Consider the following 15,068-nt stretch of genomic DNA (forward strand, 5'->3'; position numbering starts at 1 on the left):
AAGCAGGCAGCTGGTATTCTATCTGTAATGGAGTGGCCAGCGCAGTCACCAGATCTCAACCCCATAGAGCTGTTGTGGGAGCAGCTTGACCGTATGGTACGCAAGAAGTGCCCATCAAGCCAATCCAACTTGTGGGAGGGGCTTCTGGAAGCATGGGGTGAAATTTCTCCCGATTACCTCAGCAAATTAACAGCTAGAATGCCAAAGGTCTGCAATGCTGTAATTGCTGAAAATGGAGCATTCTTTGACGAAAGCAAAGTTTGAAGGAGAAAATTATTATTTCAAATAAAAATCATTATTTCTAACCTTGTCAATGTCTTGACTATATTTTCTAGTCATTTTGCAACTCATTTGATAAATATAACTGTGAGTTTTCATGGAAAACACAAAATTGTCTGGGTGACCCCAAACTTTTGAACGGTAGTGTGTATATATATATATATATATATATATATTATATATATATATATATATATATACATATATATATATTGTAGCAGTGCAGCTACTGGAAGTGCAGAAACTCAGGTTTTAAGCAACCAGGGAGCATGTACAGCAGAGAGGGTTTTCTCTGCTGCTGCTTGGGTGTAAAGCCAGGAATAGGGCCTGGTTTGCTGGAGTGTGAAGGAGAAGGGCGGGCTTCCACTCCATACAGACAGTCCATGTCTTGGGCTGTCTGATGAGCCTAGTTAGGCTTCACCTGAGACGGCTCTTTAATTCAGGTGTGTGCTGTTCACACAGGGCTCTCAGTCTGGGGAAGACAGGCATGCTAGCCTGTGAGAGTCACCACCGTGTGAGGTAAAGCTGTGAAGGTTTTGAGGTGCTGGGTACAAGGCTCAGTGTCACATAGTGAGGGACACTGAATGTGTTAGTTAGAGGCTGGACGGCCTAGGGTTTATTTTGTATGTTTATTGTTGTACCACTGATTGCTGTTGTGAAGACAATAAAGCTAGCTGCGGCTGGTTTAAACATTTTACGCAAGGAGTTGGACTGAACATTCTATGTGTGCCAACCATCTCACCTGGGAGATGGCGATCCCATGAGCTAAGTGGTGCCCAGGATGTCACAATATATATATATATATATATATATATATATATAAAAACACAGGATCCACCATTCAGAATAGACTAACCCTTCCTGTACAGAGATCACTTCTCAGCAGTCATCTCATTATTATCACAGGCAGGATTACAATGAAAGGTAACACCTCTATCATACCTCCCAACTTTCAAGTATCAGAAAGAGGGACAACCGATGTGGCACGCAGCAATTTTTTTCTTTTAAACCACGCCACTAATTCCATCCAATCCCCGCCCATACACAGCCGGTTCAGCCCACACAGTATCATGGTGGCAGCTAGTATGGGGGCAGCTAGAGTGCATTATACTGTGTTGCTATGCGTACTGCATCGGTTATCTCTCTTTGTGAAACTTGAAAGTTGGGAGGTATGGAGGAGTCCCCGGACAAAGCACTGCTGACGCTCTTCCCGGGGATTCCACTCCTGGAGAAGCCCCTGATGTCACTATCCATATATGGACAGTGACGTCAGGGGCTCCTCTAAAGAGCTCCAATGGGGCTATGTACAGGGAGGGGGGTGTAATGCTATTTACAGGAGGGTGTGTGTGGCTACAGTGGGGCTGGCAATACTCAGTGGCGTAACTACCGCTGTAGCAGCCGTAGCGGCTGCTACGGGGCCCGCAGCATGAGGGGGCCGTGTCGTCCGCCGGCACAGGCCCCCACCATGGCCGGAGGCTCCGCTAGCTGCCGCTATGGCTACTACAGCGCGACGCCACTAAACACTACGGCCGAGCAGGGAGGTATCTCCCCGCTCTGCCATTAAAGAGGTTGTTCCTACAAAAGACATCTATCCCCTATTCACAGGATAGGGGATACATGTGTGATCGCTGGCAGCGATAGGGAGAACGGGGGACCGAAAGTCCCCTGAAGTTCTCCATGAGAAACCTCGGACTTCCGGGGTCTGTGTCGGCAGCTCCGTAGGTGTTGGTCCTGAGCCAAGTACTTGGAACCACCATGATTTGCTTAGTGACCCATATCTACTAATGTCTGGGGACTGGTACGTCATTCTATTTTATCCTAATACTAGATGTATACTGTGATAATACATCACCTGTAGTGTTACTGTCAAATCTTCCCCCTGTACATGGACATAACTATAGCCCTAGTAGCCATAGAAGCTGCTATGGGGCTCTGATGCTGAGGGGGGCACCTTTGGTTGCCAAAACGTCATTAGTTTTTGTAAGGGAAGATCTGCTTTATAGCAGCATAACCCTTCAATGCTGCCTAGCCCCTTACACGACAACCAACGTGTATATATACGGTGTAGGCCAGGAGGGAAGTATGGAGTGGGGTCAAGGACTGAGCTCACTCCATAATTTGCTGGTGTTGGTTGTAGATTACTACGATCACACTAGTTTAACCCCTTAGATGCTGAGGTCAATAGTAACTGCGGTAACTAAGCCATTAGAAAGATGGGGGTGGCCATCTCTGACGGCCCATTGCCCCCCTGCGATTGCGGGGTGCCGATGGTTGCCATTGCAGCTTGGAGGACTAATGTAGGCCCTCAGGTCTGCCATCTTTGCACACCTGACAAGGCTTAATAAGAGCAGGTAAAGAACACGATATACTGCAATACATTAGTATTGCAGTATATCCTGCAAGCGATCCAATGATTGCCGGTTTAAGCCCCCTAGAGGGCAAGTAAAGAAAGTAAAATACAGTTAAATTAAGTTTATGTTTATATATATATATATATATTTATATATAAAGTTTAAATATTAAAAGTTAAAAAAAAAGCAATGTAAAAAAAGTAAATTAACATAACTTGTATTGCCACGTCCGTAAAAGTCAGAGCTATAAAAATATAACATTATTTAACCCACATGGTGAATGCATTAAAACAAACAAAAAATGTCGAGGGCAGAATCACTGTTTTTTGGTCATCTCATCTCCCACAAACAATGTAATGGAATAAAAGATGATCAAAAAGTCTCATGAACCAATAAAAACGACAGCTCGTGCCACAAAAAAACAAGCCCTCACACTGCTGCAGCGACGGAAAGAAAACAAAACGTATGGCTCTCAGATAATGGCGAAACAAAACCGCGCGGTGATCTCCATAAAAACTAAACCCAAAAAAAAAATGGAGAAATCTGTTTTTTTCCTATTTCACCCCACAAAGAAAGTTCTTTCAGTTTCCCATTTCATTAGTACAATAAATGGTGCCATGAAAAACTACAACTCGTCCTGCAAAAATCAAGCCCTCATATGGATATATCAACAGAAAAATAAAAAAGTTGTGGCTTTTGGAAGGTGAGGAGGAAAGAACAAAAATAAAAAAATTCAAAATGGCTGCGGCAGGAAGTGTTTAAGGTCTGATCCCCACAATTGTATTATGGCTCATTGCAGGAGGTGTATATTTAGGGCTTACTAACGGGATTGTATCTTGGCATTTGAGATCAGAAAAAGAAAGTAATGGGGGGCTCATTTTTTACTTTGCTAGAGCACGCCCTATCTATCTGCCTCTCACATATCCGTCTCATTTATATGCGAAGTTCTGCGGCATTTTCTATCACTATGTAGTTGACTTTGTGAAATTTTATTTTTGTGCTGATTTGGGTTGAAAGCTAAAATTAAAAAGTTATTTTCAGTCATTTGGTTTGGTGTAAATGTCTGTCACAATACGGCCCTCATCCAGTGTAATTTGTACATCCAGATAGTGCAGCTTAATGTCGCTGATTGTGAACCCCAGCGATCAGATTTAATCTGTGATGGAACTTGAGAAGTGTTGAATTCCCCTGCAGCGCCACCACAGGAGAAACTAAGCATTACACAGTGAAATCAATAAGAGACTTGTCCTTTCTTAACTTAGAATTCTCCAATAGGGTATTTACAATGGGTTTCTTATACCAGACAACCTCTTTAGGTTATAAAGGATTCTTATTTACTCCAGAACCATCTAGTTTTAGAAAAATAAAGTTACATTTCCACCTCTCCATTGTGGTAATCTGTTACTAAGACTTTTACTTAGATGAATTGTGTGCTACAACATTTACTAAACAATTATAGAGAAACATTTACTAAACAAATATTAGAGATTTTCAGCTGCAATATGTAAATATAATTTTTTTTAATATATATTTATTTATTTATTTATTTGGAGGCTTTGCTGCAGTGATTGGTATAATGCAGAACAGGGGACCGTTTATGACATACCGTAAGCATTATGACATCACTGCAGGCAGTGATGTCATCAGAACAATGGAGGTTGTGGCATCTATAGCAGTGACATCACAATGGCGTGAAGTTCTAAGGACCCCAAGCGCGGTCACATCAGTGCCATATCTCGAGTTGATGCTGATGCTGAAACTTCACTTGGTTTTTCAAAGAGCGAATTTGTGCTACAAAGCGACTACTACATCATCTGTTCAGAGCACTTAAACACCAGTGCAACTTCTGAACATCGTGGTAGATTCCCTCTTATTTGAGGAATCCCGTTTTTTCATTGTTCCTGAATTTAAACATCAAGCCGCCTGCTACAAGGAACAATGAGTTACCGAGAACTCTTGCAGCTTGCAATAGACGAAAGTTCCCGGATAAATCAAGGTAAGTGGAACTTGTTATATCAGATACATTTAGGCTAGTTTCACACAAACGTGTCCGTTTTGCGTCCGCAAAAAATGCACCGTTTTTCAGTTGCAAAAAGGGATGATTATTGGCTTTCGGACCAAGGGCGGCGGTATTTCTCAAACAGCGCAGTTTGTGAACTGTTCGCGTGCTGCTGTGGTGACAGTGTATCGTGAGTGGACAAATGGCACCATTGGGAATAACGGACATGGAAACTGCAGAGCACCACGTGCCATGCATTTGAGAGGTGAACGTTGGCTACCAGACGTGTGTCTAATACAGGGGTGGGCAAACTTTTTGACTCGCGGGCCACAATGGGTTCTAAAATTTGACAGAGGGGCCGGGCCAGGAGCATTTGGAGGGAGTGTTTGGGCCGGATATACTAAAGCATTAAATGTAGTGTGTGCAAACCTCATAGCACAGTAAGAACACTACAACCCAATTTATTAACTGTCTTTCAAATGTGAAAAATAGCCCTTATCAGTTAATAAATTTGTCTCAAGGAATATGCAAGATATGGCATTTACATACTATTTCGCAGATACTGGGAGGAGGAAATGTAAATAGATTAAAATAACATACGCACTGTGATTTATCAAGAAAAAAGTTCTGTTGACTCTGTAAATTAGCTGCCAACCTCTGAGCAGTAGCCGCCCGTTCTTGTGTTGACTGCTTGCTAGCATAGTTTGCATGCTTCGTGGCAAAGTGACGGCTGATATTGTACTCTTTGAAAACCGAAGGGCTTAATGGTGACGTGAAACGAAGTGAAAATTAAAGTGAAATAAAGAGAAATACGCGCCACATTAACCCCTTAATGACCGGGCCATTTTGCACGTTAATGACCAAGGATTATTTTTTTTTTTTTTCATGGTCGCATTCCAAGAGTCGTAACTTTTTTTTTATTACGTCGACATAGCCGTATAAGGGCTTGTTTTTTGCGGGACGAGTTGTATTTTGTAATTGCACCATTTTTAGATGCTTACAATATATTGATTAACTTTTATTAACTTTATTTTAGGAGAGAATTGAAAATAAGCAGCTATTCCAGCATTAATTTTCACGTTATAAATTTATGCCCTTTACTATGCAGCATAAATAACATGTTACCTTTATTCTACGGGTCGGCACGATTACGAGGATACCAAATATGTAAAGGTTTTATATGTTTTCCTATGTTTGCACAATAAAAACCCTTTTAGAAAAAAATTACTTGTTTTTGCATCGCCGCGTTCCAAGAGCCGTCATTTTTTTATTTTTCCGTCGATGTGACCGTATGTGGGCTTGATTTTTGCGGGCCAATGCGTAGTTTTCATTAGTACTATTTTGGGGTACATAGGACTTATAGATTAACTTTTATTTTATTTTTTATGGGGGGAATGGGAGAAAAGAGAGAATTTTGCCGTTGTTTTTTGCGGGTTTTTTGGACGCCGTACATCCGGCGGTTTCATTAATGTGTTCATTTTATTGGTCAAGTTGTTATGATCGCGGGGATACCATATATGTGTATGTGTTATTTGTTTTGACACTTTTACTGAATAAAACCACTTTTTGGGCAAAAAAAGTAGTTTTATTTGATTTTGACTGTAATTATTTTATTTTTTTTCAACAAACTTTATTTAACTGATTGACATTTTTTTTTTAAGTCCCACCAGGGGACTTCACTATGCGATGTGCCGATCGCATATATAATGCTTTGGTATACTTAGTATACCAAAGCATTATTGCCTGTCAGTGTAAAACTGACAGGCAACCTGTTAGGTCATGCCTCCGGCATCGCCAAACAGGCAGTTGCGGAAGACAGACCTGGGGGTCTTTGTTAGACCCCCGGCTGTCATGGAAACCCGAAGGCGACCCGCGATTTGTTTGCGGGGGCGCCGATCGGGTGACAGAGGGAGCTCCCTCCCTCTGTCAAACACATTAGATGCCGCTGTCACTATTGACAGCGGCATTTAATGGGTTAAACTGCCGGAATCGGAGCGCGCTTCGATTCCGGCAGTTGCAGCAGGAGCCAGGCTGTGTATAACAGCCGTGCTCCTGCCGCTGATCGCGTGGGTACACTGGCAGTACCCGCGCCATCACAGGACGGATATATCCGTCCTCCTGCGCGAACTAGCAGCTGCTGAGGACGGATATATCCGTCCTTCGGCGTTAAGGAGTTAACAACGGTCAATGTGCGCCATCTATTGGGAAAACGTGGGCATTGCAGGGAAAGGGGAAAAAAAAGGAGGTTTTTACTATGATTTGGACAAGTTCGGCGGGCCGGATTAAAAAGCCTAACGGGCCGTATGTGGCCCGCGGGCCGTAGTTTGCTCATGTCTGGTCTAATACAACAGTTCAGCGAATCCGACTGCATATGGGGCTCCGAACCCGACATATGGTCACTGCTCCTATGTAACAAAGGTGCATCAGAGAAAATGGCTTCAATTTGCACGGCAGTATTGGTCCTAGAGCACCGATGATTGGCAAAGGGTTGTCTTCTCCGATAAATCACGTTTTCTGCTTCATCGAAAGGATGGACTTTACAACCATTGCTGGGAAAATCTGGCGGCGACGTCAGCGTCTGGGGTATTTTTCCATGGCATTCTCTGGGCCACTCATCCATATGGAAGGCTCTGAACCGATTTAGATATGAATCCATCGTTACAGATCACATCCACCATACATGCTGATTGTCTTCCCTGGAGCAAATGGAATCTTAAAGCAAGACAATGCGACATGTCACACGACTATAAATGCCCGACAGTGGTTGGAAGAGCACGACCTAGACTTCCAAGTACTTCCCTGGCCCCCTATTTCTCCAGACTTGAACCCAATTGAGCATCTGTGGGACCACGTCAATCATGTTGTTCGCTTTATGGATCCTCCCCCATGCACCCTCCAGTAAATGTGGGATGTATGGAGTCAGCGAGGCTCCACATATGAGACCACTGACCAGCACCTTATTGAGTCACTCCCAGCCCGTCTACTGCTGTCCGTGCTGCACACGCCGGTTACTCTGGATATTAGTAGTAGTTATAATAATGTGACTCGACTGTGTATATATTCATAGTATCAAAACGGTTGTCCAAGATTAGAAAAACATGGGAGCTTTCCTCTAGAAAGAAGACCACGCGAGTCCATAGGAAATGTCTGGTATTGATCTTTTTTCCCATTTTTTCTGTACATAATTAATATATGTTATACACATTGTTTCACATCTAGGCATTGCTGATGGAAGATTAAGATCTGGACATAGAAGGCGTCAGAGTGTGGAGCAGGATGAAGACCATGACAATGTCCCCGACAGGAGACGAAGGCGTGGTCAAGTTCCACCGCGCCGTAGGTTGCAGCAAGACGGAGCTGACAGAAGCCGGTCCCCATTACGACTTGAGCCAATAGAACAGTCTGAAACGACAAGTGGCCGTCGTATTAATAGTGAGACCGAGCTCAGAATTCCTGGAGAATCCCAATCTGGGTCTACTCCATCAACTACTCAGGAGAGATCCGAAAGGTTGGAGGAACCAACACAAGACCCCAGCACCAGTGAGCCGCTACCAAACCTGCAGCCGTCGAGAGAAGGAAGCAGATCTCCTCAGCAAACATCTAACAGGCTGGTGGAGCCAACACCAAGCACCAGTCAGTTGCTACCCAACCAACAGTCGGCATTTGAGACCACAGACAGCAGACCTGTGCAGAGAAGACAATGTCGGCGAGGCAGGAGAGGCAGGCAGATTGATAGACTCCCATCTCGAACCTTTACTGAAAACGAAGACATCCAGTCCTGCACTATATGCCTAGAGGACTATGAGATTGGAGAGCAAGTCACCGTTCTGCCATGTTCTCACATATTCCATCTGCCTTGTATTGCACATTGGATCCCGACAAATCCACGCTGTCCCTTGTGCCGCGTCCATGCCTTTCAAAGAAAGAGGAGGAGATAAGTACCAACAGCTGTGGTACAGAAGAAACACCAGCAGTACAGGTATGATCACTGACATCTATAGTATTTTTGTGAAATCATGGCTGGTGCTTCGGCACCAGTATATTGTTGAGTGATTATCATCTGGTCTGATTATTTTTTGTTTTGTCTACAGTACCACCTAGTCTTCTTCATCATCTTCACCTTGGACGCCAGAATCTCAATCTGCACAGAGACCTAATAATAAAAGATCCCTGATGCCGTTTCCCAGAATCCATTTATGTGATACTGGAATTTCCCTTCGGGGATTAATAAAGTTATCTTATCTTATTTTATGCCTGGGACTCCCTTCTATCTTGGATATTTCATATTCCATCTCGGTTGGATTGGCGTTTCGACTACTACTACGTTTTGGCCTAAGACTTACATTACGCCTTAAAACTGGTGAGAATGGTGGCGTTCCCATGTTTACATAGGAGCAATGTAGGCCCCAAGATTACAATATTTAGGGTGATTGATATATATTGTAAAAATAAAAAGCACAGAAAAATTACTCTTTTTTTAGGGTATGTTCACAAAAGAAGTGCAAGTCACTTCTTGGGCCGCTTTTGGAGCCGTTTTTCCTAGACAATATTGAAAACAGCTCCTAAAATGGCCGTAAAAACGCTGAAAACCTTGAAAACAGCTCTGTATTTTCAGATATTTTTGAGTTTGCGTATGAACATACCCTAATTTCCATCAATGTACAAATGAATAGAAATTAATTACTAACATATACACCATCCAGACATAACATTAAAACCACCTGCCTTGTGTAGTTCTCCTCGTGCTGCCATAATAGCTCTGACCCGTTGGGACATGGATTTAAGAAGATCTTTAAAAGTGTCCTGTGGTATCTGGCACCAAGACGTTAGCAGATCCTTTAACCCCTTCCTGCTCCTTGACGTTCTATTCCATCATGTTATGGCAACAGGAGGCCTAACAATGGCCTCCGGGTTTGTCATCTACGGAAGCCTAGTTTGTCCTGCCTTAGGTTTGCTGTCAGTGAGTAACTGACAGCACTTTTACACTGCACTCCGCATGTAGTGCAGTGTATTAGAATAGCGATCAGGGATTCCTGACTTCAAGTCACCTAGTGAGACAAAAAAAAACAGTTGTATAAAAAATCTTTTTTCAATATTAAGTCCTTTATTTAAAAAAACAAATTGTTAATTAATAACTATTTTGTGTGGTATAACCATCTGCCTTACACCACATTTTCTGTAATTTTTTCTGTTTTTCACTGAATGTATCGACCAATTTTTACCACTAACATAAAGTTCAATGTGTCACCAGAAAACAGTCTCAGAATCACTTGGATAAATAAAGGCATTCCAAAGTTATTACCACATAAAGTGACACATGTCAGAATAGACAAATGGGCTCTGAGCCTTAAGGCCCAACCTAGGCTTCGTCATTAAGGGTTTAAGTCCTGTAAATTGTGAGTAGCGGTCTCTATGGATTGGATTTGTTTTTCCAGCACATCTCACAGATGATCGATTGAATTAAGAATATAGAGGCCAGGTCAACACCTTGAACTCTTTGTCATGTTCCTCACATCAGTCCTGAATGATTTTTGCAGTGTGGCGGGGGCATTATCCTGCTGTAAGACAGCACTGGCATTAGAAAATACCTTTACCATGAAGAGAAAATTGTGCCATAATCTATCAAATCAGATGAAATTCTAGTGTTGGGTCCCAGTGACTCCAACTGAGGGGCTTGCATTTAAAAAAAAAATAAATCATTATTAGTTTTTAGCATTGGATAAAGCAAAGGAGAAACAACAGGAACCTCTCAGAGGAACCTCTCAGAGAGCGGCGCTGTGCTCCGAATACTGCAGGAGCAGTAGTACAGCGAGTACATAGAGTACAGCGGGGCCGATCACATGACGAAGAGTCGTGTCGTCACCAAAGAAGACTGTACAACTAGACTTCCGGTTCCTCATCAGCGCTATAAAAATCTATGAAAATCTCAGAAACAGCACACAGGGGGACGGGAATGTATATTAGCGAGTTTACTCACATGTAGCATCTATGGCCGCGGGCCGTCGGTTCCACTCATCTCCTGACGCCCACAGCCATGGATCTGTGAGCGCTGGTCCCCATCTCACTTCCGCTCCGGTCCGCCAGGGTGACGAATGGAAGACGGCATTTAACACCCGTGACGGGCACTACGAATACATAGTGATGCCCTTCGGACTGTGTAACGCTCCTGCAGTGTTTCAGGAACTCGTTAATGATATCTTCCGAGATCTCCTCTATATCTGTGTTGTTGTTTATCTCGATGATATTTTGATTTTCTCCCCAGATCCGACGACTCATCGGAGGCATGTCCGTCAAGTTCTACTACGATTAAGGGAGAACCATTTATACGCCAAGCTGGAGAAGTGCGTCTTTGAGAGGAGTTCTCTGCCCTTCCTGGGCTACATCATCTCGGATCAAGGCCTCAAGATGGATCCTGAGAAAGTGAAGGTTGTCCTGGAGTGGCCACGTCCCCAAGGCTTAAGAGCCATACAGCGGTTCCTGGGATTCGCCAATTTCTACCGACAGTTTATTCCTAACTTCTCTTCTCTGACGTCTCCCATCTCGACCCTTACCAAGAAGGGTGTGAACGCCAAAGTGTGGACTCCAGAGGCAGAGTCTGCATTTAATAGCCTGAAGAGTGCCTTCACTTCAGCCTCGATCCTCCATCATCCTGACGTATCTCGGCAGTTCTCACTGGAAGTGGACGCTTCCTCTGTCGGTGCAGGTGCACTTCTGTTCCAGAGGAGCTCCAAAGGAAAGGCTGTAGTATGTGGCTACTACTCTAGACTGTTTTCTTCTGCTGAGCGCAATTATTCCATTGGAGATCGGGAGCTGCTGGCCATCAAATTGGCCCTGGAGGAGTGGAGACATCTTCTGGAGGGCGCTGCTCACCCCATCCTGATCTTCACCGACCACAAGAACCTCACTTACCTTCAGTCCGCTCAAAGACTTAATCCTCGTCAAGCCAGGTGGTCGCTGTTCTTCACCCGTTTTCTGTTTGCGCTCCACTACCGTCCCGCGGAAAAGAATGTGAGGGCAGATGCCCTGTCCAGATCGTTTGAGACGGAAGACACGGTGGAGTCCCTCCAGACCATCATAGACCCGTCCTGCATCGTCACTGCTAATCCTCTGCAGGTTAGAGACATCCCTCCTGGGAGGACTTTTGTTCGGTTGGCGGACAGGAGAAGAATTCTCCGCTGGGGACATAGTTCTAAACTTGCTGGGCACGCCGGTGTCCGTAAAACCCGAGACCTGATCGCTCGTCACTTTTGGTGGTCCACGCTACATAAGGATGTTCTGGACTTTGTCTCTTCTTGCACGGTGTGTGCCTCTAACAAAGTGACTAACAGCAAGCCTGCCGGCCTGCTTCAACCTCTGCCTGTACCCAATGCCCCCTGGCAGCACATTGCGATGGACTTCATCACAGACCTTCCCCCCTCAGCAGGATGTAACACTGTCTGGGTGGTGGTGGACCGGTTCTCTAAGATGGCTCATTTTATCCCGCTGACCGGCCTACCTTCTGCTCCTCGTCTGGCAAGTCTCTTCATCCAGCACATCTTCCGCTTGCATGGCTTGCCTCTTCACATTGTGTCCGACCGGGGGGTTCAGTTTACCTCTAAGTTCTGGAGAGCCCTCTGTAAACTCCTGGATGTGAGATTGGACTTTTCCTCTGCCTATCACCCCCAGTCCAATGGGCAAGTTGAGAGGATCAACCAGATCATGGAAAATTATCTCCGCCATTTCATCTCTTCACAGCACGATAACTGGGTACAGCTTCTACCATGGGACGAATTTTCTTACAACAACCACACAAGTGAGTCCACCACTTCCTCTCTGTTTCACATCGTCTACAGTCAACATCCCAGAGTCCCTCTTCCTGTGTCGACTTCATCCCAGGTTCCCGCTGCTGACTCTGCATATGGGGACTTCCTGCAAATCTGGCAACAGACCCGGTCCTCTATTTTGCTGGCAGTAGATTGCATGAAGCAAAAGGCTGATACTAAGAGAAGAGAGCCGCCTCAGTATCTTCCGGGGACTAAAGTCTGGCTGTCCTCTCGGAACATTCGCTTGAAGATGCCCTCATACAAGTTCGCTCCCAGGTTCCTTGGACCAGTCGAGGTCCTGCAGCAGATCAACCCTGTCGCTTACAAGCTTCGGCTGCCTCCTACCCTCAGGATTCCCAACTCCTTCCATGTCTCCCTCCTGAAGCCTGTGATCCTAAACCGCTATTCCAAGACTCCCAGCCCTGCGGTTGCTCCCAGCGGCTCCTCGGACATCTTTGAGGTAAAGGAGATCTTGGACACCAAGAGAATGAGAGGAAAGACCTTGTATTTGGTGGATTGGAGGGGGTTTGGTCTCGAAGAGAGGTCCTGGGAGCCAGAGGAGAACCTCAATGCCCCTACTCTTCTAAAGAAGTTTCTGTCTCGCTCCGGTCCCAAGAAGAGGGGGCGTAAGAGGGGGGATACTGTAATGTCTGTGGCTATGGGTTGTCAGCTCCAGCCTCCCGCTGACAGTCGCAGCCACGAGTCGGCAAGCGCTGGCCCCAGCCTCCTCCTCAGGAGACGCCAGCGCTTGCATCCACTCACCTCCGCCGGAGCCCGCAGGCTCGTCCCCGCTCTTAAAGGGGCAGCGCGCACACCGGACATCTTGAACGACCTTTGACCCGTGAGTACCCTGGGCTATAAGAGGGGTCCAGCCCCCTAGTTCGATGCCTGAGCGTTGTTAGTTTTCCCAGTCTGTCTTGCAAATGGTCCCTTAGTGTTTCCCGTTCCTGTTGTTACCCGTACCTTGTTCCCCGTTCCTGTTTCCCGTGATTTGCCCTAGTATCTAGCCATGCCACGTCCTGTGTCATCTGCCACATCCGGAGGAATCCGCTACTTTCTGTGCCATCTGCCACGTCCGGAGGAATCTGCCACGCCCTGTGTCATCTGCCACGTCCGGAGGAATCCGCCACGTCCTGTGTCATATGCCACGTCCGGAGGAATCCACCATGTCCTGTGTTATCTGCCACATCCGGAGGAATCTGCCACGTCTGGCGCTACTTGCGGCTCCTGTGTCATCCGCCACGTTTGGCGCCATCTGCTGCACCCATCTCATCTGTGCCAGAGCTGCGGCCACCATCTGGACTATTCAGGTACCCTTGTGCGGGACAATGTATTTCTGGGGTGTCCTGTTGTTTGGCCAGCTGCCTCCCCGCTGCGGCGGTACGGCCTAGTGGGTCCACTAACCCGCTTCGTGACAGTCTATACTATGTTGGTGAGATCACAACGGTATTGCGTCTTCGGTTGAGAAATCACAAATCTAATATCAAAACTAAAAGACAAGATTTGCCTGTGTCAAGACATTTTGTTGAGAAAAATCACAGTCTTTCGCAATTGAGATTCAGAATCATTGATTCTGTGCCTCAGTTGAGACGTGGCGGTGACAGAGGTCTGGCTCTTAAAAGGAAAGAGCTGGAGTGGATCTATAGGTAAGATACCATGTCTCCCAAGGGGTTGAACATAGAGTATCCCTGTGGCCCCCATATCTAACATAGTGGGGAGTAATTTGCCCGTGACTCGGGGGGTTTTCTGTACGGTTTTCGCTCTCTATGGTGTAGTTTGTGTCATATGCATGTTTTAGAAAAATCTCTTGGGGGTCTGATTTTGACTCCATCTATATATGCATTTTTTAACTTTTGGTAAATTCATTTGTATTTTTTGATTGTGTGTTATTTATATTTCTAAATATATTTTTTTGTTTGGTTTTTTAGAAATATGACACTGTGTTGTACACTGAAGGATGTTGGAAGGTAGCAGAGGCCGATGTACTGGGATCATCAAACTATATTCGGAATTTTCTCTATTAATCTGTCATTGTAATGTCCTGCATAGACCTCTGTGATGTTATGTATTGAATTATTGGGTTGTACTGCAATTTTGAACTGGAGCTAGGATTAACTTTAAGATCTCTTTGTAAATCCTTTTTCTTTATGTTTTTTAACCAAATTATATCATTATAAGTGTTTGTCACATTGTCAATAAATATGCAATTCACACTTGTGGAACCAATGGCTTCTTTTTATCGTGACATAATATGTCCGATATATTTTACATTCCAGGTTGGGATGAGTTTTTTGCCAAGTGAGGTTGCTTTAAGTGTATCTTTTGGTGACTATCGTCACATTGCATACTGGTTGACTGTGGGTATGAGCTATATAGCATCCCAGACTCTGCGATTGCAGTGTCAATGTGACTAACATAGATGAATTTCTGCGTATTATGAGCGTTGCGTTGCGTTATCTAGTTCTTTTGATGATGCATCGCAGTGCCCATTCTATTCTACAGATGATGCTCTAATTGCAGCCAATTTATATTTTGACATTTTTTCTATTTACCTTGCGGTTATGTTGATATTTGTCACTTGCGTGTCATGGCTGGAACGCAAGTTCCGTGTCCGCGCATGCGCAGTGACAACTGCTC

At 44.9% G+C, this 15,068-nt stretch overlaps 1 protein-coding gene across 1 annotated transcript; it reads left to right on the top strand.

The window, feature by feature from the left end:
* The first annotated feature begins 4,391 nt into the window (after positions 1-4,391).
* On the top strand, positions 4,392-8,809 carry LOC142664746 (uncharacterized). Its single transcript, XM_075844044.1, has 3 exons — positions 4,392-4,626; positions 7,849-8,608; positions 8,721-8,809. Exons 1-2 carry the CDS (start codon positions 4,569-4,571, stop codon positions 8,565-8,567), a joined length of 777 nt encoding a protein of 258 aa, XP_075700159.1. The 5' UTR covers positions 4,392-4,568; the 3' UTR covers positions 8,568-8,608; positions 8,721-8,809.
* Positions 8,810-15,068: the final 6,259 nt, after the last annotated feature.

The sequence above is a fragment of the Rhinoderma darwinii genome, chromosome 12, assembly GCF_050947455.1.
Source record: "Rhinoderma darwinii isolate aRhiDar2 chromosome 12, aRhiDar2.hap1, whole genome shotgun sequence".
NCBI classification, from domain to species: domain Eukaryota; kingdom Metazoa; phylum Chordata; class Amphibia; order Anura; family Rhinodermatidae; genus Rhinoderma; species Rhinoderma darwinii.

Excerpts from the sequence above, each read along its gene's own strand:
- LOC142664746 (XM_075844044.1), top strand. The coding sequence starts at position 4,569 with ATGAGTTACCGAGAACTCTTGCAGCTTGCAATAGACGAAAGTTCCCGG. Across the intron at positions 4,627-7,848 it reads AAGTTCCCGGATAAATCAAG|GCATTGCTGATGGAAGATTA; the intron begins GTAAGTGGAACT and ends TTTCACATCTAG.